General features: G+C 43.8%; 1 protein-coding gene across 1 annotated transcript in view; it reads left to right on the forward strand.

The window, feature by feature from the left end:
• Window positions 1–24112, forward strand: part of LOC126095425 (sterile alpha motif domain-containing protein 1-like) — a 75371-nt gene that overhangs the window by 13413 nt on the left and 37846 nt on the right. The window contains exons 2-3 of the mRNA XM_049910221.1: window positions 144–463; window positions 17269–17392. Coding sequence (XP_049766178.1) covers window positions 144–463; window positions 17269–17392 — 444 coding nt within the window. The remainder of the gene's footprint in view (window positions 1–143; window positions 464–17268; window positions 17393–24112) is intronic.

The raw sequence follows: 24112 nt of genomic DNA on the forward strand, positions 1-24112 counted from the left end.
CACACACAGCGGTGAATCCCTTACATCATTTCAATTACGACTTGCTGGCACTATTCATTTTGATTAATCGCGTATTTCGACTCGTCAGTGTGTGTGTCTGGCACGTGGAGAGCCCGGACCGAACGCCTGCCACCTGTTGTCAGGCGCCCAGCCGGCGCAGCCGCAAGCGGTCGTGGCGAGAGAGCAAGATGCTGTCGGTGCCGCCCCCGCCGCCCCCGGCGCCGCCGCTGGACAAGCCGCTGGAGCTGACGACGACGTCGCGGCAGCCGCCCGCGCACGGCGCCTGCTCGCCGCGCGACGAGAAGCCGCCACCGCCGTCTCTGTCGCCCGCGCTGCCGCCCCCGCCGCCCCCGCAGCTGATGCTACCGCCGCCGCTGCTGCCGCCCCCACCGTCCTCGCACGACTCCTCGCCCACGCTGCCTCCGCCGCCCGACATGCTGCTGCCTCCGCCACCTCCTATCTGGTAATTTGTGTCTCTACTGAGCGCTTTTGTAATCTAGATATAGACTAGCAGGGTTGATAGAGAAAGATTCGGAAAATTAAGAAGATATGGTGGGACATCTCTGTGACAAGACATGATCGGAGGTAAAAGTAACTTACTACACGTACCATCGGCGGGTGCGTAAATGATTAGACCTGAAGTTCTCTGTGAACGTCCATCGGAATGTATCATTGGTGTTTAGTGCGGTTACTAGTCCTAGTAGACTTTACAGTGTGATTCAGAAGTTAGTGCACACACTTCGTGGGTGTGGTGTGCGAATAAAAATAAGGGTTTAATTTTAAGGGGGTGCAACGTCAAACGGGCCGTCTTGGAGCAGGTGAGACACCACAGGACAATTTAATTTCCACCTGTCTATACTTTTACGAATAAATTCATAAAACTTTGTCAGCATGACCAGGAAGGATTGAGGATTCAGAATCATAGCAAAAAAATAACAAAATAATTTTCTTTTTACATGTGAAAGTTCATCATTTTTTCACTTCTGTTGGCTGTTTTTGTTGCTATAGGTACACGTTTTTTCATAAGTAAGAGAGATTCTTCGATGAATTTTGCACAGCATACAAACGATACTTACAGGTGTATGAAACTCTAGAAATTATTTAATTTATGAAAAAATGAATGTGGTGTTACATTTTAAACTTCATGTTTAGAAAAAACTCAAATTTTATAGTTAATTGTCTCAATTTTTACCACAGATTTTAATAGATTTGGAAAATTATAGAGTTTCATACACCTGTAAGGATGGTTTGTATGCTGTGCAAAATTCATCGAAGAATCTCCCTTACTTATGAAGAAAAGTGTACCTACAGCAACAAATGCAGCCAATGGCATGTGAAAAAAAGGTGAAATACAAAGGTAAAAAAATAAATTATTTTCTTATATTTTTGAACTTCCACGACTATCAGTGTAAATCCTGAATCCTTTCTGGTCATTCTGACAAAGTTTTATGAATTTATTTTTAAAAGTATAGACTGTGGAAATTAAAAATTCCTGTGGTGTCTCTCCTGCTCAAAGACGTCCCGTTTGACGTCCTGCCCCCCTTAAATAAAGGTTTGTATGACCCTGGCTTATTTCAAAGTTATGGTGCACAACGTCATGTGTGGTAGGCATTGTACCATGGGGCAGTAAAGGCTTCTGGCACGTCTTCACCTGCACATCGGCTGACGTTGCATTGTCGACGATACCTCTGCACACTTCAGTCGGAGGCAGGAGGGTATATCATCGTTGCTTATCTCGATAAGTGATCAAGTCGTGGAGGACCAGTTGCTTGACGCACCAGATCTCTGGGTCTTAACCTCTGGACTTCTCCATTTGGGGCCATCCCAAGGAGCTCGTGTATGGTATTGCAGTTGAGAACGTAGCGCAGCTACAACAGCGAATTGAAAATAACTGTAAGACTATGCAGAATGAGATGAACGGAGCTTGCAACATTTCGAGAGACGTCGAGTACGTCACTGTCCTCGTGTAGATTGACATCATCTGAACATGTCCTGTGATAAACTTACACTACATGAAACATCCCCTTATATCAATTGTACATGACTGTGCTTAATCTGGCACACAATATTTTTAGTGCAACGCAATCTGACTTTCAAAAATCCCTACAAAAGAATGGCCCTGACTAACATTAACCTATACCTTTCACAAATCACTTACCTCACAAAAATCTTCGTTACTCGAACTACTGCAATACAGCGAGCGCCACTACTGCCAGCTAAATAAAAGATTCAAACTACTGAAGGCACTAACTACTGATAGGCATAGTTAGCAAATGAAAGATTTTAATAGAGAACAAACAATGTATTTACCTTAATAGTGTTGAAAAATCATAATATACATAATAGTTCATGACATCCAGTATTCGAAATTTCAAAACTCCGCCATTTCTCTCCCCACATCCACCACTGCTGGCGGCTCACTTCCAACTGCGCAACGCTACGCGCTGTTCACATCCAGCTGCCGCTGCCCAACACTACAATGGCAGACAACAATGCAAACTAGCCACAGACTGCACACAGCACAGCCAGTGATTTACATACAAAGCGCTACGTGGCGTTACCAATATAACAACCTAAACAGCCTACTTACATACATATTGAGCTGAATTTCGGGTCCCTTCGTGTCGTTCCTTTCTGAGAGGAATCAATTTTGTGTTGCACTGGTGATCCCTACTGCAATGCATAACTTTGCAATAAAGCAATTTCAGACAAAACTTCATAACTTTTTACTCTTACTTTGATGCATACATTACGCCCACTAATTTTGTACAGCTGCTTTTGAATTACTCTGTATGAGGGGCGTGAACATGTTGAGTAGTTGCCGTGAAGGACACGGAAATGCGGCGTAGCCATGTGAGACAGCTTTTTCAGCTCCTGACAGAGTTTGAAAGGGACCTCACTGTGGATCCCAATTTGGCTGGCTGGTCGAACCGTACAGTATCTGGAACCGTGTGGCATCTGAATGCGACATTGGCCCGGTGAATGGGAATGTGAGACAAAGGCAAACTGTCCTCTGTATTCACTGCACATAACTTTGGATGTTGTGGTTTGAATGTTTCTCCAGTCAGTTGGCAGCCGATGCTTGAACTACAGACATGAAAGTTTTTAGATAGTCTGCGTAACCATTTATGTTGGCTACTGATGCAATATATGTAGGGCTCGTGTCAACCGCTTCAGCATCAACTACAGCCTGAAGATGGCGCACTGAAGCGCCGAAACTGGTAGTTACAAAATAAATAAAGTCATATGGACGGCTGTAGGCGTTTCATTTTCTCACAATAGTTACAAAAGTAGTGGACCATATTACCACAAGAGGGGATACAAGAGGGGAACCAATGCATCCATGCAGGCCACAGGAGGTGCAACGTCATAATAGTAAGTGAGCTCATATTGCCAGGATATTTGTAAAAATGATTTTAATCACTGAAATAACATCACAACCCTTTTAACTTATGAAGTTCCAATTTGTTTCCTCCTCCGCATCTGGGTGCCTCATTTTTTGATCGTTCAGTGTAATTATTATCAACGGTAAAGTAAGCATTAGAAACTATTATTGTCATGCTTGGATAAGGATTTACAGAGAAAGTAGTAAATAATTTTTTTTATGAAAGTTACTGACTGGTTTTCCAGAAATGTGCTAGCGGGAACTTGAGGAAACACAGCCCATTCAGTTTTGTACTGTCCAAAATATATCACACCCTCTTAATCTTGTACAGCAGGAAGAAATAATAAACAAGGTGGGAAGTTCTAATTTCTTATGTGTGCGTAATGATGAAAACCTAAATTGGAAAAACAGCTTAGCAGACTTGCTAAAACGTTTATTTTCGACTACTTTTGCTGTAAGAAAAAAATTGTCATCATTGGGGATGTAGGAGTACAGGGCGACAATTATTGAACTATATGAAAAAAAACGTAAATTAGTTACAAACTGTGGCGTACACACACCTTATTCAACGTCTAATGCTCATTACAGATCTTCAGTTTTAGGTTATGACATGTTTGATATGCTTGCCATCCTTGGTGATGATGTGGCGCAGACGAATAGCGAAATTCTCATGAGTCACTGAAGTGTCACAACATCGATACTGTCGATGAGCTCCTGAATGGCTGTTGTCAGCTCAGTAATTGTTTTGGGGCTATTGCTGTACATTTTGTCTTTAATATAGCCCCACAATATGGCGGCTAATCTAGGTCCGTGGCATTGGCCTCTGGGTACCCCAAAGCCAGGATGCGGCCCCCAAAGGGCTCCTCCAGGGTATCAAACACTCTCCTGCTTCAATAGGATCGGTCACCATGTCGAAAGAAGCATCACTTTGTATAATGGGGATGAAATTTTCTTCCATAACCTTGAAGTACCGTTCGATAGTCACCGTGTCATCAAGGAATATCGCACCGATCATTTCGTGACTGGACATTGGACACCACACAGTCACCCGTTGAGGGTGAAGAGACTTTTCGATCGCAAACTGCGGATTGTCAGTCTCCCAAATGCGCCAATTTTGCTCATTGACGAACCCATCCAAATGAAAGTGGGCTTCGTCGCTAAACCAAACCGTGCATGCGCATACTAATTTCCGTCTTGCCCCGCGGCCAACAGAGCAGTTTGAAAGTCCTAATGCAAACCGTTCAGAAGTTATCATTTTATTTCATACAGTTTAATAATTCAAAAAATGTTCAAATATGTGTGAAATCTCATGGGACTTAACTGCTAAGGTCATCAGTTCCTAAGCTTACACACTACTTAACCTAAATTATCCTAAGGTCAAATACACAAACCCATGCTCGAGGGAGGACTCGAACCTCCGCCGGGATCAGCCGCACAGTCGATGACTGCAGCGCCTTGACCGCTCGGCTAATCCTGCTCGTTTAATAATTGTCACACTGTAAGTAAGTTAATACAATTTGCATATTTTCATTGACAGATTCAGCAGATCTCTTCATTTAGGTAAATAGAATTCATGGTACAAAAGGAAGTAATTAGAATTACTCGTAGTCCTGACAGGAACTAGCTTCGTCGTATGAAGAGCTATAGCCTGTTTTCAGTTCAGGGTGAAGGTGTAGCCAGCTACGGCATATACTAACGTCTTTACACACAGATAGGACGGCTTGCTGGAAACGCAGTGGACTTCTTGTGACGACAAGGATCGAAGAGCGGCAGTATTATTTATTTATTCATCAACAGTACAGAGTAGCCCACCACTCAGAAATGTAAGGTGGGTCGGATGCTTCTGAATCTAATAGCAAAGACTTCTCATTGTTACAACCTTATTGGTATACAGTTGTTAATGTTTTGTTTAATAATATAATGAACATAATATATAAAATCTTCCAATCCATATGTGGTACTAGTACCTGAGCCCCCATCTTACCCTGTTGCTCGCTCCTGTGAACGGGAACGCGTTATGCAGATCTTGGTGTCACTTGCGTCCATCTAGAAAAGATAACCTGAAGATGCCTAAATAAGGCGAAACGCGTCGTTGAAAAATAAAAAAAAAATAAAATTGCACCCAAGGCTGTTTTTAGTAACATAATATATAAAGATTTCTCTGTGGTTACAGAAAAATGAATGCTTAACAATTGTTAAAATGGTTCCATATGATTTGTTACTACCTAGTTGATAAGAATTAATTTATATAATTCAAATGTCAAAGAAAAATAAACAAAAAGAAAACGTAACACATTGAGCGTGGTGAAAATAATTTGTAGTATGTAGAGGGAAGTGATATGCTGTATTTGGATGTGTAATGCAGTCTAAGTAGCATGTTGGTTAGTAATGGCCTATTGCCACCCATTTCAGATGAGAAGGTCTCGGTACAACCTCGAGGTATTGTCATCTGAAATGGTTTGTGGTAATGTATGTTTACACAGATTATACAGATTAAATGCTGATTGAGCACTTCATACATGGAATACATGAATTTTAGCTTTACATGAGAAATACACTTATGTTTGTACCTTGTTAGTAGAAGTAGACTATACTTCATTGCTACTTGAATGCATTATTTCTTAAATAACTTAATACATTTCTGATATATGAAATTCATTGATTGTAGCTTTGAATAGAGAAGAGAATATACTTCTGTCGGCACACAATAAGACGAGCAATACATTACTGCTTGTGAGCAGTATACTTTAAACACTATGTAGGATATCATGTAGGAGGTGCCTCGGAATAAAAGTTCTTTGAGCCTTCTACTCCCAAGCGACATTATCTTATTACTACAGTCTGAGTATGTGGTGCCAGTGTTTATTTGTTTTATGATTGTTGTGTTGTTTGTGACTGTGTTGTGGCATGCAGTGCCATGTAATGTTGGTTTTGGTCCCTTACATGTTGATGCCTTCTGAGTTATGTTCACTTAGTGTTCCTTCCTCGGTTTCGGAATCTGTGATCGTGTTTGTGTCCTCCGATGTGGTTTGCTGTGTTGTTTGTGCTTGTCTACACCTCCTTCCATATGGGTTTTGGCGCTTGTATTCTTCGTGCAGAGTGTTCGATACAATATCGGCTACGCTATTTATTGTGTCCCAGTCATCGGGATTACGTATTATTCTGGCGATGTCACTGTCGTTCTAGCCGGCCGCTGTGACAGAGCGGTTCTAGGCCCTTCAGTCCGGAACCGCGCTGCTGCTACGGTTGCAGGTTCGAATCCTGTCTCGGGCATGGATGTGTGTGATGTCATTAGGTTAGTTAGGTTTAAGTACAGGGTTATTACAAATGATTGAAGCGATTTCACAGCTCTACAATAACTTTTTTATTTGAGATATTTTCACAATGCTTTGCACACACATACAAAAACTCAAAAAGATTTTTGAGGCATTCACAAATGTTCTATATGTGCCCCTTTAGTGATTCGGCAGACATCAAGCCGATAATCAAGTTCCTCCCACACTCGCGCAGCATGTCCCCATCAATGAGTTCGAAAGCATCGTTGATGCGAGCTCGCAGTTCTGGCACGTTTCTTGGTAGAGGTGGTATTAAACACTGAATCTTTCACATAACCCCACAGAAAGAAATCGCATGGGGTTACGTCGGGAGAGCGTGGAGGCCATGACATGAATTGCTGATCATGATCTCCACCACGACCGATCCACGGTTTTCCAATCTCCTGTTTAAGAAATGCCGAACATCATGATGGAAGTGCTGTCGAGCACCATCCTGTTGAAAGATGAAGTCGGCGCTGTCGGTCTCCAGTTGTGGCATGAGCCAATTTTCCAGCATGTCCGTATACACGTGTCCTGTAACGTCTTTTTCGCAGAAGAAAAAGGGGTCGTAAACTTTAAACCGTGAGATTGCACAAAACACGTTAACTTTTGGTGAATTGCGAATTTGCTGCACGAATGGGTGAGGATTCTCTACCGCCCAGATTCGCACATTGTGTCTGTTCACTTCACCATTAAGAAAAAATGTTGCTTCATCACTGAAAACAAGTTTCGCACTGAACGCATCCTCTTCCATGAGCTGTTGCAACCACGCCGAAAATTCAAAGCGTTTGACTTTGTCATCGGGTGTCAGGGCTTGTAGCAATTGTAAACGGTAAGGCTTCTGCTTTAGCCTTTTCCGTAAGATTTTTCAAACCGTCGGCTGTGGTACGTTTAGCTCCCTGCTTACTTTATTCGTCGACTTCCGTGGGCTACGCGTGAAACTTGCCCGCACGCGTTCAACCGTTTCTTCGCTCACTGCAGGCCGACCCGTTGATTTCCCCTTACAGAGGCGTCCAGAAGCTTTAAACTGCGCATATCATCGCCGAATGGAGTTAGGAGTTGGTGGATCTTTGTTGAACTTCGTCCTGAAGTGTCGTTGCACTGTTATGACTGACTGATGTGAGTGCATTTCAAGCACGACATACGCTTTCTCGGCTCCTGTCGCCATTTTGTCTCACTGCGCTCTCGAGCGCTCTGGCGGCAGAAACCTGAAGTGCGGCTTCAGCCGAACAAAACTTTATGAGTTTTTCTACGTATCTGTAGTGTGTCGTGACCATATGTCAATGAATGGAGCTACAGTGAATTTATGAAGTCGCTTCAATCATTTGTAATGGCCCTATAGTTCTAAGTCTAGGGGACTGATGACCTCAGATGTTAATTCCATAGTGCTTAGAGCCATTTGAACCATTTGAACCATTGTCATTCTGTATGAGTCTCACTTATGCTAGCGTGTTGCACAGCAGTGTGACATGTTCTGGTGTCCCAGTTTCTCTGCATACGCATACTGCATCGTTAGTTAGTCCCGAACGTTTTGAATGCACCGGATACGGCCTGTGGCCTGTTAGGAAATGGACCATCCCTCGGCTTGGGCAGACGTGTTTCAGTTGTAGTCTTTCGTTTACATCAGGAAAGAAAGATTGTACTCGGCGACCCTTGTCGGATGCATCCCACTCTCTCTGCCATGTTTGAATCCGCCATTGTTTCATTTGTGTTTTGTTCATAATTTTGGTTCCCGTAATTTCGGTGACTTTATCGAGCCTGTCCCTCTTAAGCCAGTAAAGTGCAACTCTATAACGTATTGTTACGTCTATAGGGCAGGTCCCTATCACAACGCAAAGTGCCTGTAGTGACGTGGTGTTGAAGGCTCCACTCATTCTCAAGAGTACACTACGCTGACCTCGTCTTGCATTTGTCTTGTTAGTCTGTATGTCCAGTCTGTGAGCCCAAGCACTTGCGGCGAAGCATGCGATGGATTCAAATATCGCAGTGCGGTAGGTCCTTATCGTCTTAATAGGCAATTTGTACTGTGTTTAGTCTTGCTAGTTTGTGCATAATTTTGGAGACTTTGTCAGTTGTCAATTGTCAATTTTATATGATGGTTCAAAGTCAGTTTTTCGTCTAGATGCAGTCCGAGATAACGTGTGGCTTGCTTCCTCTGCATGCTTGTCTAATTTTAGAATTGGATTCCTCTGTAGTGTCCCTCTGAGCAGTAAATATACAGTTTTGTTGGGAGCTATTTTTAATCTATTTTCTTTGCACCAACTCTTGATTTTCTGAAGCAGCTGCGTGCCTTTTGTCTCCAGTGCTGGTCTCTACCTGGCTGACAGCACTACGAGCAGGTCGTCCTCTTACCCTGTCGTCACTGTCCAGGGTGTTCAGCAAGGGCTCGATTGCGATATCCCAGAATATTGGTCCGCAGATCGAACCCTGTGGACATGCCTTTGTTATTCTCTTGACAACCTTCCGTGTACCAGCCCTCCACTCCGCCACTCTTCCTCTGCAGTAGTCGAAGAGGCTATTGTAGAGCGTAGCTGATGGCCTCATTTCCCTTAACCTGGCGAAGAGCGACGGCCACCAAAAGTTGTCAAAAGCCCAGGCTATTAGAATGGCGGCCCCGTATTTGTCGCTGATGCTATTTGTAACTGTCAGTGCTTGGTTGACGGCGTCTTCTATTGATATACCATCCCTGAAGCCGAATTGATGGGGCATTAGGCCGAGGAGGTGTCTGTGCGATTGTAAACGGTCACACAGAAGCCTTTCCTGTATCTTGCAGAGAGTGTTCAAGAAGCAGATCGGTCGGTACGTTTGGGGGGTCTGTTGGCTCTTTGTCTTGTGATTTACTGGTTATTACTACATTAGCAGTTTTCCAGAGTGGATTTCTGCCTGTTAGTCGTGCCTCGTTGAACAATTTAGTAAGAAAAGGTGTGATCTGTGTTACTGTGTGTTTTAATGTTTTCGAAAGTATTTTGTCTGGGCCAGGTGCTTTTCAGGTCTTAAGCCTGCTGATTGCCGTCGTGACTTGTTCTTGCTGAATGGCATGCTTACACTGTCACTGACGTATGGTTGCCTCATGCTCTCTCTTAGGTCAATGTGGTGTCGCTCGTCTTGTGTGGGGTCGTCATCTGGGAGGAGCTTGTTCAGAAGATATTCTGCTGTGCTTTTCCATCCTCTGGTCATTGTGCCGTCAGCTTGTTTTAGTGTTGACAGAACTGTCGGTGCCTTAAGTCATTGCGCAGTGGTTAGACACTGGACTCGCATTCGGGAGGACGACGGTTCAATCCCGCGTCCGGCCATCCAGATTTAGGTTTTCCGTGATTTCCCTAAATCGGTCCAGGCAAATGCTGGGATGGTTCCTCTGAAAGGGCACGGCCGACTTCCTTCCCCATCCTTCCCTAATCCGATGAGACCGATGACCACGCTGTCTGGTCTCCTTCCCCAAAACAACCCAGAAGATCTTAAGTCATTCTGTTTCTATCTGGAATGGTTGTCCCCCAGATGTCGTTCTGTAGCTGGGTTTTTACAAAATTGGTCCAGTAGTCTTGCCTTGTTGTCTTTAGTTGTTTTTGGTATTTCTGTTTAGCGTCACGATACAGATGAAGTCTTATCTTTCAGGAGCTGTCTTTGCTTGTTGGTAGTACTTTCTTTTTTACCGTGAATCATTCCTTAGTTTTGTCAGTTCTATCGACCACGGCTGTTTCTGTCCCCACCCAGTTTTTGCGCGTGGTATAGCTGCTTCCTGTGCTCTTTGTAGGACCTCTGTCAGTACATGCGTTTTGTAATCTATACTGTCTTGAACAGTGTGTAGTGACGACGCCTCAAAAATATCTCGAACTTTTTGCCAGTCGGCTCTTCCTATGAGTAAATGCTGCTGTTCGTAGTCCATGTTATGTGTATTGATATATCTGTCTGTGGTTATGATGATTGCATTGTGGTCGCTGTGTGTAGCTCTAACTAATACCCTCCATGTATTGACTAGTGGAAGAGATTTTGCGTTCCCCGCGGTAAGTAGATGGCTGACCCTCCCTATTCAGTTTGAAGAGGCTGCACTCATTTACCACGTCAAGCACCAATTTCCCTCTGTCGTCAGTTCTATCTGAGTTCCACAAGGGGGATTTTGCGTTGATATCAATTAGAATGAGCAGCATTTTTCTTTCTGAGTGTCGTTCATTTTCTTTTATTTTGTCTAAGAAAATTTCTGTATCATACGAGTACTGAGCGTAAATAGACGACATGAGCCATACACCCTGTGCGTCTGTTATTTCTGCTGTGGCAATGTGTTCAGAGCAAAACTGGGTGATCTGTGTTACTATGAGGTTTTTATTAACTACTATTATCGCGGCTTTCGCGTTTAGTGTTCCTGCTATTGTAATGTGAGGGGAGCCCTGAAATTTTCCCGCCTCGCAGATGAGGTTCCTGAACGCAGGCCATGTCTGCTTTTGTTTCTTCTAAGAGACTACCTAGTTCCATGTTTACTGGGGCACTGCCCTGGCAATTTAGTTGTATTATCTTCAGAAGGGATATCTAGTGAAGGGAAAACTCTTGAGTGTGGTTTCTTTAAAATCCAGAAACACACGTCCATGTGCTCTCACGAAGTCCTTGTATACTTTCTCTACGTTTAGGCCCTCTCCCCTTCGCGCAGCCGGCCGTGGTGGCCGAGCGGTTCTAGGCGCTTCAGTCTGGAACCGCGCGACCGCTATCGTCGCAGGTTCGAATTCTGCCTCGGTCATTGATGTGTGTGATGTCCTTAGATTAGTTAGGTTTAGGTACTTCTAAGTTCTAGGGGACTGATGACCTCAAATGTTAAGTCCCATAGTGCTCAGAACCATTTGAACCCTTCGCACACATGCCTCCTCTTAAAGCTTACGTAGCTCTTTGGCGTTCGTTGGCAGATTTTCAACTCTTAGGATCATCCTGTCAGTCTGTTCTGTAGTTGGAAAGCAGAGTTTATCCCCGTTTTCATGCTTAGTTCATATTACATGGCGAAGAGCTGTTTGAAATATATCCTTGTTTTCTAGTCTGCTAATCCGTAGGTTAATTTCTAAGTTTTCGTAATTAACCTAATTAACGGTATCAGCTTGGGGTGCTTAGTTGTGTCTCTTTGGTGTTCTTGACTGTTCGTTTGTTGCTCCGATTTCGAGTAATTTTGTAGTGCAGCACGTCTTTCCTGCTTTGTGGTTTCTGGTAGTATGGAGTTTGACGTGTTTTCGTTGAGCATTATCCCTGATAGTGACTTGTTGTTTTTGCCGGGGACTTGTTCGTAAAATGTGACTGTTGTATGTCCGTTTTTTGGAGTGGTTGTGTCTCGAGCTGTACCTCTGCAGGATGTGTCTTTCTGTTCAACTACCTTACTGTTTTGTTATTCGTAGTGACTGTGTGCGCTGCCTCCGTAGACAAAACGAACTAATGTAATATAGGGTCTACATTTGGTTGTATCATATTCTACTTGTTGCGCGGGTAGTGTACAATTGTCTTTGTTTGTGTTTGCCCGTGATGTTGGATTTCTTGTTAACTCAGTGACATCTTCATTCTCAGGATGTTCAACGACGTCGCTATATTTCTCTGTACTCGAGTATTTCGTCTTCTTGTTCGTCAACTCGTAAAAGGAGACCAGCGTGGAAAATTGGCCCAATCCAACATGTGATGTTTCAGGTGCTTGGCAACCTCATATTCAATTGCACCTTGCATGCACATATCGTCTATATAGTCGGTAATGCTGAATTACCTGCACTGTATTGTCTCCTCGCACTGAGGCATTACATTAGTATAGGTATCTGCAGTTGGGGGTTGTAATATCCCCATGTGTTGCCGCCAGCCAACGTCTCTTCGCCAGCCTCTCATCCTAGTCGAAGGCGATTTGTACCTTTGCCTGTTTGTGCTATTAGTTACGTCTGTTCCTGCGTGTTAGGGGGGTGGGTTTCTGACAGTTATGGTAGCACTCCTTATTAATGGACGTTGTACAGAACATCGTATTCGGTGCGCTCTATTTGTCTTTCGTAGAGCTGTTTATATGTAGGACAGTCTGGCACCGTGCCTTATCGCATGTTCTGTTTCTGTGTTTGCATGGTATACAGCCTACAGGATTCTCCTGCCTGCATTCTGGCTTTTTGTGTCCCGGTTTTGCACATCGTCCACATACTGCATCTTTGTCGCAACGCTTCGATGGCCGACCGAAGCCCCGACAGTTAAAACGTTTCGGTACAGCAACAAAGTCGTTGATGTACAAAGATTCAAACTGAATAAAAACCCTTTCTTTTTGAAGCAGCTCTTGGCGACACTTCTAGAGTATTGTTTTTACTGTCCTTTTCCCCTTTGGTTCTGTTTTAAATTTTATTTTAACCTCGTTATCGAAGGTGCAGTGCTGGGGGAAGACATGAAGAAACTCTCGCGCAATGTTAAAATTGGGTAAGTTGTTGTGAGCAAATAAAGGAAGTGATCGAACGACGGCGTCAGAAATTAGATTCTGGTATTTCCCTCAAAGAATGAGAAGAAGAAGACGTGAATTAGTCTCTTTAAATATTGTACGATTCCATTATGCGCCTTTGAAAGGTGTCCGATCAAATGAACGCTTTTTTTAGAAGGAATTCTTTACATGGATTGCATTGCTAAGGGTAAAACAGCAACTGGCGGATACTATGTAGTTCTTCAAAAGTGAATGAAAGATAGAATACTTGCGAAGGTGGTTGGATTGTAAAATAAAAATCATATTAGATCTGGTCAATAGGACGGGCAGGTACTGAAACACCACATAGATTGTGTGATTGGATTGAAGAGTTCCTGGATAACAGAACGCAGCATGTCATTCTCAATGGAGAGAAGTCTTCCGAAGTAAGAGTGATTTCAGGTGTGCCGCAGGGGAGTGTCATAGGACCGTTGCTATTCACGATATACATAAATGACCTTGTGGATGGCATCGGAAGTTCACTGAGGCTTTTTGCGGATGATGCTGTGGTGTATCGAGAGGTTGTAACAATGGAAAATTGTACTGAAATGCAGAAGGATCTGCAGCGAATTGACGCATGGTGCAGGGAATGGCAATTGAATCTCAATGTAGACAAGTGTAATGTGCTGCGAATACATAGAAAGAAATATTCTTTATCATTTAGCTACAATATAGCAGGTCAGCAACTGGAAGCAGTTAATTCCATAAATTATCTGGGAGTCGGCATTAGGAGTGATTTAAAATGGAATGACCACATAAAATTAATGGTCTTCATTGGAAGAATCCTAAGGAAATGCAATCCGAAAACAAAGGAATTAGGTTACAGTACACTTGTTCGCCCACTGCTTGAACACTGCTCACCGTTGTGGGATCCGTACCAGATAAGATTGATAGAAGAGATAGAGAAGATCCAACGGAGAGCAGCGCACTTTGTTACAGGGTCATTTAGTAATCGCGAAAGCGTTACGGAGATGATAGATAAACTTCAGTGGAAGACTCTGCAAGAGAGACGCTCAGTAGTTAGGTACGGGATTTTGTTGAAGTTTCGAGAACATACATTCACCGAGGAGTCAAGCAGTATATTGCTCCCTCCTACGTATATCTCGCGAAGAGACCATGAGGATAAAATCAGAGAGATTAGAGCCCACACAGAGGCATACCGACAATCCTTCTTTCCACGAACAATACGAGACTGGAATAGAAGGGAGAACCGATAGAGGTACTCAAGGTACCCTCCGCTACACACCGACAGGTGGCTTGCGGAGTATGGATGTAGATGTAGATGTAGATAGATGATACGGTCTGTATTACTATTTCAGAAAATTGCACCGAAGATTGAACCGTGTGGGCATTCTTAAGTTTTTTTTATAACTTTTTGTGTCCCTGCTTGCCACCGAGCCACCCTTTCTTTGTAGTAACTGAGTAAGTTATTGTTTAAGACTGTTGGTGTTTGCGTCTCTTGTAGCCTTGCGAACAAAGCTGCCGGTTGTTTCTGTTGACTAGTCGATCACACAGGAGCCTCTCTTGCACTTTAGCCAAAGTGTTCAAGGGGCAGATGGGCTTGAAAGTGTTTAGCTGTGTTGGTTCCCGATCCTCCGATTTTTTTGATGATTACTACGTTCGCGGTTTTCTGTTACAAAAGGGATGATGTGTGCAACTATATTTTTGAATATTTCTTAATGTATGCCATTTGGACCGGGAATTTTATTATTTTTAATTGTTTAATTGCTAATGCTAACTCTACTTGGGCAAACAGAACAGTAACGGTGCCATTTGTGTTAGACTCCTCCATTTGTCTTCGTAATCTGTGTGATCTTACTGGTCAATAGTGTTTTCGTCATCAGAGAGAAGGTTGTTCAGCAAGTAATCTGCTGAACTTCTCCAGCCCTTTTTAACAGTGCCGTCCGTGCGCCTATGAGTTGACTGTGCTGTTGAATGATGTCTCCCCCCCCCCCCAACCTCCCCCATATATATTATTTTGTAGCTGAGTTTTGACAAAATTGTCCCAGTGATCCCGTCCGATCTTGTGTAATTCATTTTTATATTTTTGCTTTGCATCACGGGGTAATTACAGTCTTGCTTCCCTCTCTTGTCCTGTTTTTGCCCTTTAGTATTGCTTCCTTTTAACTCTAGCGTCTGTCCTTATTCTTGTTAACTCAGTGGACCCTGGAGATTGTTTTTTCGATCTCTGTGATAGGTAAGTGTTGTGCTTTTTGAAGCAGGTCCGTCAGAATGTGTGCTTTATACCTGTCGATTGTCAATGCACTCGGAACACGCCTGGGATTTTTGAGCTTGTACGGGAATTAATGAGGAGACGTGCTGGGGCCTCTCTTCGCATGCGCGGTGGGCAATTGCAGTGCGTTTGTCCTCTAGTGCATATCTACAGTTCGGATCCTCGGGGACTCTGTTACAAGGTGTTAATGTACTCAGTCGTTATAAGTCGCATCGGAGAAACCGTTGGTTTCTGGACCTATGTTTACTAGGATTATTTGCTCGTTTCATTGTCCTCTACTCACCCCTTTTTTTTCCTGTATTGATTTTCAATTCACCCCGAAGGGGGCGGGCTGGCAGCAGCTTAGTACGCTGCTCTACAGCCTACAGACATTTATTTAAAAAAACGGAAGAAGAAAAGAAACAAGAAAAACAGGCGATAAAACGGTGACGTCAAGTGTAAAATGGCGGAAAAATGCGGAAAGTTAAAACAGAAAGCAAAAGGGGTTGGCAACGTTAATGAAGACACAGGAATCAGACAAGTAACGTAGTACACACACAATTAAAAAACACGGCGACAGTCTGGTTTCTGTTCGCAAGACATAAAAGGCACACCCTGCGACAGTATGATGGCCGTTCGCAACACTTCCCAAAAAACACAACAAGGAACACTCACTGTAAAACACTCACTGTAGAACACTCACTGTAGAACACTGCACGAAAGTGGCAGCACAAAGATGACACTCCCGAACCAAAGGTAGATTGGGGGGGGGGGGGGGGGCGCCTGGAGGAGGGGGAAGAACAAGGAGGGAGGAAGGAAAAAAACGAAAAAGGGGGGGGGAACCAAGGAGGATTAATAAAGGGGGAGAAGGGCAGACGCGAGAGGGAATGAAAGGAGGCAGAGGAGGGAAATGTAAAAGGACTCGGGGGAGAGAAGGGGGCAAAGAGAGGGAGAGAGGGGAGGTGGGGAAGAAAGAGGATGGAAGGGGGGGAGAGGGAGCCTGGGAAAAGGACAGAGGAAAAGAGGGGGAGTGAGGATCAGAGTTGATAGGAGGGATAAATGAAGGGAGAGAGGGCATCATCCAGGAGGGGGAGTTGATGGAAGCCACCTTGGGAAAGGAGATGTAGGGTGTAGAGATGGAGGGTAGGGGGGACACAACAGTGAAGATGGGGCAGGGGCAGGGGGCAGGGATGGGAGAGGAGAGGAGCAACCAGGGAGTGAGGGGGTTCAAGGCGGCGGGAGGTGTAGAGGATGCGGATATGTTTGAGAAATAGGAGCAGATGGGGGAAAGGAATGAGATCATAGAGGATCCGCGTGGGGGACGGGAGGCGAATACGGAAGGCGAGGCGGAATGCATGACGCTCGAGGATCTGGAGGGACTTATAGAATTTGGGGGGGGGCAGATATCCAGGCAGGACTGGCATAACAAAGGATGGGACGGATTATGGATTTTTAGGTGTGGAGGATGGTAGAGGGGTGCAACCCCCATGTCCGGCCAGAGAGGAGTTTGAGGAGTCAGAGGCGGTTGTGGGCTTTGGATTGGATGGAGCGGAGATGAGGGATCCAGGTGAGGTGGCAGTCAATGGTGGGGCCCAGGTAGGTGAGGGTGGGGGTTCTACTCACCCCTTTCGATGGTAGATATAATAGTGTAACGCCCCGTGTGTCAGACGGAAGACCTCTCATAATATGCCGTTATATGTACGAGTTAACAGGGTAAAAGAGTTAATACATAAACAATTTTTTGTATCACTTTTGTAGTACATTTCCCAGTGAGTAAGTACTGGTTTAATGTTACTATAAACTGCAGACGTAAAGTATGCTTTGCGTGTTACATCTGTGCGATGCAAAATGAGTATCTCTATTGGCAGAGCAACGTACCGCACGATTGCCTGAGCGTGTTGGTGTCTTGTTGGTTCAGGTACCCGCCGTTGTACCCGCTGGCGCCACCGCAGCATCACCACGCTCCGCCGCCGCCATACGGAATCGACCCTCTGCATTTCTTCATCGACCTGCGCGTCTCCGGACACATATGGGACAGAAAGGTACGGTTCACGTTTGTCTTCTTTTTATTCTGCCTAGTAAAGCGCGACGGCATCTTCCAAGTGCTCGCGGTGATTCGCCATTGCGAATTGGTATCACTTCTACATACAGTTCCCATAAAAATAAATTCTCTGTAAAGAAATAAATAACTGTAAGGAAATAACGGAATTTATTTAGCCTGTGACAGCCACCTCCACACCTGTAGACATCCTCAAAACTCTTTTTTCAGAATCGTCCGTGCGCCTGATGGGCCAGGGGCATAAATTATTAATGGACCTGGCCGACGATGACACCTCCCCCCACCACATTTCAGTTAAATTTTTACATACAAGGATTTCTAAATTTCGCAGGTACCTTTAAAGAAGCATTAAAACGAAGTATCACAATATTGGCAAGAAATTCTTTAATTTTATTTGGTCATCAGTCTACTGACTGGTTTGATGCGGCCCGCCACGAATTCCTTTCCTGTGCTAACCTCTTCATCTCAGCGTAGCACTTGCAACCTACGTCCTCAATTATTTGCATGACGTATTCCAATCTCTGTCTTCCTCTACAGTTTTTGCCCTCTACAGCTCCCTCTAGTACCATGGAAGTCATTTCCTCATGTCTTAGCAGATGTCCTATCATCCTGTCCCTTCTCTGTATCAGTGTTTTCCACATATTCCTTTCCTCTCCGATTCTGCGTAGAACCTCCTCATTCTTTACCTTATCAGTCCACCTAATTTTCAACATTCGACTATAGCACCACATCTCAAATGCTTCGATTCTCTTCTGTTTCGGTTTTCCCACAGTGCATGTTTCACTACCGTACATTGCTGTACTCCAGACGTACATCCTCAGAAATTTCTTCCTCAAATTAAGGCCGGTATTTGATATTAGTAGACTTCTCTTGGCCAGAAATGCCTTTTTTGCCATAGCGAGTCTGCTTTTGATGTCCTCCTTGCTCCGTCCGTCATTGGTTATTTTACTGCATAGGTAGCAAAATTCCTTAACTTCATTGACTTCCTGACCATCAATCCTGATGTTAAGTTTCTCGCTGTTCTCATTTCTACTACTTCTCATTACCTTCGTCTTTCTCCGATTTACTCTCAAACCATACTGTGTGCTCATTAGACTGTTCATTCCGTTCAGCAGATCATTTAATTCTTCTTCACTTTCACTCAGGATAGCAATGCCATCAGCGAATCGTATCATTGATATCCTTTCACCTTGTATTTTAATTACACTCCTGAACCTTTCTTTTATTTCCATCATTGCTTCCTCGATGTACAGACTGAAGAGTAGGGGCGAAAGGCTACAGCCTTGTCTTACACCCTTCTTAATACAAGGACTTCGTTCTTGATCGTCCACTCTTATTCCATCTTGGTTGTTGTACATATTGTATATGACCCGTCTCTCCCTATAGCTTACCCCTACTTTTTTCAGAATCTCGAACAGCTTGCACCATTTTATATAGTCGAACGCTTTTTCCAGGTCGACAAATCCTATGAAAGTGTCTTGATTTTTCTTTAGCCTTGCTTCCATTATTAGCCGTAACGTCAGAATTGCCTCTCTCGTCCCTTTACTTTTCCTAAAGCCAAACTGATCGTCACCTAGCGCATTCTCAATTTTCTTTCCCATTCTTCTGTACATTATTCTTGTAAGCAGCTTCGATGCATGAGCTGTTAAGCTGATTGTGCGATAATTCTCGCACTTGTAAGCTCTTGGCGTCTTCGGAATCGTGTGGATGATGCTTTTCCGAAAGTCAGATGGTATATCGCCAGACTCATATATTCTACACACCAACGTGAATAGTCGTTTTGTTGCCACTTCCCGCAATGATTTTAGAAATTCTGATGGAATGTTATCTATCCCTTCTGCCTTATTTGACCGTAAGTCCTCCAAAGCTCTTTTAAATTCCGATTCTAACACTGGATCAACTATCTCTTCTAAATCAACTCTTGTTTCTTCTTCTATCACATCAGACAAATCTTCACCCTCATAGAGGCTTTCAATGTATTCTTTCCACCTATCTGCTCTGTCCTCTGCATTTAACAGTGGAATTCCCGTTGCACTCTTAATGTTACCACCGTTGCTTTTAATGTCACCAAAGGTTGTTTTGACTTTCCTGTATGCTGAGTCTGTCCTTCCGACAATCATATCATTTTCGATGTCTTCACATTTTTCCTGCAGCCATTTCGTCTTAGCTTCCCTGCACTTCCTATTTATTTCATTCCTCAGCGACTTGTATTTCTGTATTCCTGATTTTCCCGGAACATGTTTGTACTTCCTCCTTTCATCAATCAACTGAAGTATTTCTTCTGTTACCCATGGTTTCTTCGCAGCTACCTTCTTTGTACCTATGTTTTCCTTCCCAACTTCTGTGATGGCCCTTTTTAGAGATGTCCATTCCTCTTCAACTGTACTGCCTACTGCGCTATTCCTTATTGCTGTATCAATAGCGTTAGAGGACTTCAAAAGTATCTTGTCATTCCTTAATACTTCCGAATCCCACTTCTTTGCGTATTGATTCTTCCTGACTAATGTCTTGAACTTCAGCCTACTCTTCATCACTACTATATTGTGATCTGAGTCTATATCTGCTCCTGGGTACGCCTTACAATCCAGTATCTGATTTCGGAATCTCTGTCTGACCATGATGTAATCTAATTGAAATCTTCCCGTATCTCCCGGCCTTTTCCAAGTATACCTCCTCCTCTTGTGATTCTGGAACAGGGTATTCGCTATTACTAGCTGAAACTTGTTACAGAACTCAATTAGTCTTTCTCCTCTTTCATTCCTAGTCCCAAGCCCATATTCTCCTGTAACCTTTTCTTCTACTCCTTCCCCTACAACTGCATTCCAGTCGCCCATTACTATTAGATTTTCGTCCCCCTTTACATACTGCATTACCCTTTCAATATCCTCATACACTTTCTCTATCTGTTCATCTTCAGCTTGCGACGTCGGCATGTATACCTGAACTATCGTTGTCGGTGTTGGTCTGCTGTCGATTCTGATTAGAACAACCCGGTCACTGAACTGTTCACAGTAACACACCCGCCGGCCGTAGTGGCCGAGCGGTTAAAGGCGCTACAGTCTGGAACCGCACGACCGCTACGGTCGCAGGTTCGAATCCTGCCTCGGGCATGGATGTGTGTGATGTCCTTAGGTTAGATAGGTTTAAGTAGTTCTAAGTTCTAGGGGACTTATGACCACTGCAGTTGAGTCCCATAGTGCTCAGAGCCATTTGAACCATTTTCTTTGAACAGTAACACACCCTCTGCTCTACCTTCCTATTCATAACGAATCCTACACCTGTTATACCATTTTCTGCTGCTGTTGATATTACCCGATACTCATCTGACCAGAAATCCTAGTCTTCCTTCCACTTCACTTCACTAACCCCTACTATATCTAGATTGAGCCTTTGCATTTCCCTTTTCAGATTTTCTAGTTTCCCTACCACGTTCAAGCTTCTGACATTCCACGCTCCGATTCGTAGAACGTTATCCTTTCGTTGATTATTCAATCTTTTTCTCATGGTAACCTCCCCCTTGGCAGTCCCCTCCCGGAGATCCGAATGGGGGAATCTTTTGCCAATGGAGAGATCATCATGACACTTTTTCAATTACAGGCCACATGTCCTGTGGATACACGTTACGTGTCTTTAATGCAGTGGTTTCCATTGCCTTCTGCATCCTCATGTCGTTGATCATTGCTGATTCTTCCGCCTTTAGGGGCAATTTCCCACCCTTAGGACAAGAGAGTGCCCTGAACCTCTATCCGCTCCTCCGCCCTCTTTGACAAGGCCGTTGGCAGAATGAGGCTGACTTCTTATGCCGGAAGTCTTCGGCCGCCAAAGCTGATTATTTATCAAAATTTAGGCAGTGGCGGGTATCGAACCCAAGACCGAAGACGTTTTGATTATGTGTCAAAGACGCTACCCCTAGACCACGGGACCACCTATTCTTTAAACAGCAAGACTAATTTATCACAGTGTACTTTCCAGCCAATTACATGCGAGCCTGACCACGTGGACGGTCTTACGACCTCATCATTGACAAGAAGTGTACACATTCGGCTTTTAACCTGCCCATGCTTGCCAGTTAGCCAGCCAGCAAACTGCCGTTCGTCATCAGAAGACGGGCACGCAGCTTTACTTTCATCCGAGCCAAGCTGTGCCCAACCGAAGCAGGCTAAAGGAATCGTGCTTGCCCGCTGTTTTCCCGCTGTGCAACGCTGCGTAGAAGTTTATTCTGTGCAATTTCACTGCAATGTTTTTAACGGAGTTTAGAAGTTGATGGAAATATACATGTATCACAAGACGAGGCTCAATGAAATTTACGTCATTCTAGGCCAAAAAATGGTGGATTTCACTTGTTGTTTTTTCATTTTCTGCGTATTTCATGCATACATATTGCGATATGAATGGCTTTCTCTGCAACTTCAGCCTCTTCTGACTAGTGCTGACTATTCTCACTTCGAACCATTATGAGGTCATCTCTAATATATGTGTTCTGTTGTAAGAGAACCTGAAGATGTCTACTATACTGCAACGCCAACTAAAGTAAGGTTTTGGTAGTCTTGTTTGTGTAATCTTAGTGCGTTTCAGACAGATATCTGTTGTAAGAGAACCTGAAGATGTCTACTATACTGCAACGCCAACTAAAGTAAGGTTTTGGTAGTCTTGTTTGTGTAATCTTAGTGCGTTTCAGACAGATATCTGTTGTAAGAGAACCTGAAGATGTCTACTATACTGCAGCGCCAACTAAAGTAAGGTTTTGGTAGTCTTGTTTGTGTAATCTTAATGCGTTTCAGACAGATACGACTCCTGTTATAAAAATTCTAATTACTTTTTGCAAAATGTGTATTGCGGATTCATTGAATTCAAAATAGTTCATTCTAAATTCCGAAAATGCATTTTAGCAAACACTACATTTGTGAAAGAATAAGTTTTTCTTTCACACTAAGCATTTTCGCACTACCTTGCGTACCACTAGAACGTGGTTTTTAATGTACACTGAGCCATATTGTTTTCCTATTTCAGTCAATGTTTGCCCTACATTTGGAAAGCCAGTTTACTGATAAATGACCTTAGCATTAAATTGCACACACTTGTCAGCCACTTAGTCTTTGTCCTCCTTCAAAATCTTTATGAAATGATGAAAATGCTTGCCCAATTCAGAAACATGTCCTAACGTAATCGAGGTTCCCGAGTAAATGCTTAGTAACTTTTCATGCAGTCTGTGTGGTGAGACTTTACTTGCAGCTGCCTCATAAACACACGAAAACTTTTCTCCTGCTGGTCTTGAGCTGTGTTGCTTGACTGGTATACAGGGTAATTTTTTTCCACCGTGTACAAACTCTAGGGATTTACCGATGAGAGGTTACGGAATAAAAAAGGTATAATGAACTTATGTCAGAAAATACATGGCTTCCATGCTAGAGACCATTTATTCAATCATACTTTGTCACAGAGACTAATAAGCGCTGCACCATGCAGTCACAGTTACAGTATGCATGGTTTCCTCCTAGAGGGTGGAACCGTTCCTCATGCCCTAGCACCCTCTCTTGCCATAGTAATTGGTAATGTTGTGTCTGGTTTACTTATCTTGTTGACTCACCTTGTAGTGGATGTGGTACAGCGTTGTACGCAAAGTTTCCGTATTCGAATCGAGAAATTTCCAGCATGGTGTTTACGTACGGAAAGGCAAATGGCAACGGGTGGCGTAGAGCAATGTTGGGGACGTATCCCTGCCGACAACAACCACGGCATTCAGTGTTTGCAACAATGGTCCACCGTTTGTCTCAGACAGGGTTGTTTCAGGAAGCAGAAAATCATGAACGACCCGAAATTTTAGGACACCAAATTCGGAGGAAAATGTGATGAACACTGTGGAAAGAGATCACCTTGTCAGTACCAGGCAGTTGGTCCGGCAGTACAGGGTAAGCCAGACGACTGTGTGGAATATTCTCCATAACAGTTGTTATTATCCTTATCACTTACAGCGTGTGCATGGCTTACTAGCGACATACTTTCCACATCGGGAGCAATTTTGCCAATAGCTTCTTCACCAGGCAACCTCGATTCCGGGATTTCTGTTATCCATCCTATTCACATATGAAGCCACCTTTAAGCGAAGTGGTATCTTCATTTTTCATAGTGATCATCTGTGGAATAATGGTACAGTGACAGCGTTGGTGCAGCTGGAATGTGTGGGCTGATAATTGACGAGCGTATTTTGGCACCAGTCTTCCTTCCACGTCGCCTAACAGGCCGGAACTATTGGCGTTTCTTGCGGGTGACTCTGTATCCCCTGCTGGAAGAAGTGCCATTGACGATTCGGAGGATTTTCTGGCTGCTACATGATGGTGCTCCAGCTCACTTCGCCGTTAATGTCTGGACGCATTCCATTCGTGTCTTCCCTGGTCGATGGATCGGACGAGGGGGTCTAGTTGCATGGCCTACTCGTTCACCGGATCTCAACTCGCGATTTTCAATTCCCCCCGAAGGGGGCGGGCTGGCAGCAGCTTAGTATTTTAAAAAAATGGAAGAAGAAAAGAAACAAGGAAAACAGGCGATAAAACGGTGACGTCAAGTGTAAAATGGCGGAAAAATGCGGAAAGTTAAAACAGAAAGCAACGTTAATGAAGACACAGGAATCAGACAAGTAACATAGTACACACACAATTAAAAAACACGGCGACAGCATGGTTTCTGTTCGCAAGAGATAAAAGGC

This window comes from Schistocerca cancellata, chromosome 8 (assembly GCF_023864275.1).
Source record: "Schistocerca cancellata isolate TAMUIC-IGC-003103 chromosome 8, iqSchCanc2.1, whole genome shotgun sequence".
Classification (NCBI taxonomy): Eukaryota; Metazoa; Arthropoda; class Insecta; order Orthoptera; family Acrididae; genus Schistocerca; species Schistocerca cancellata.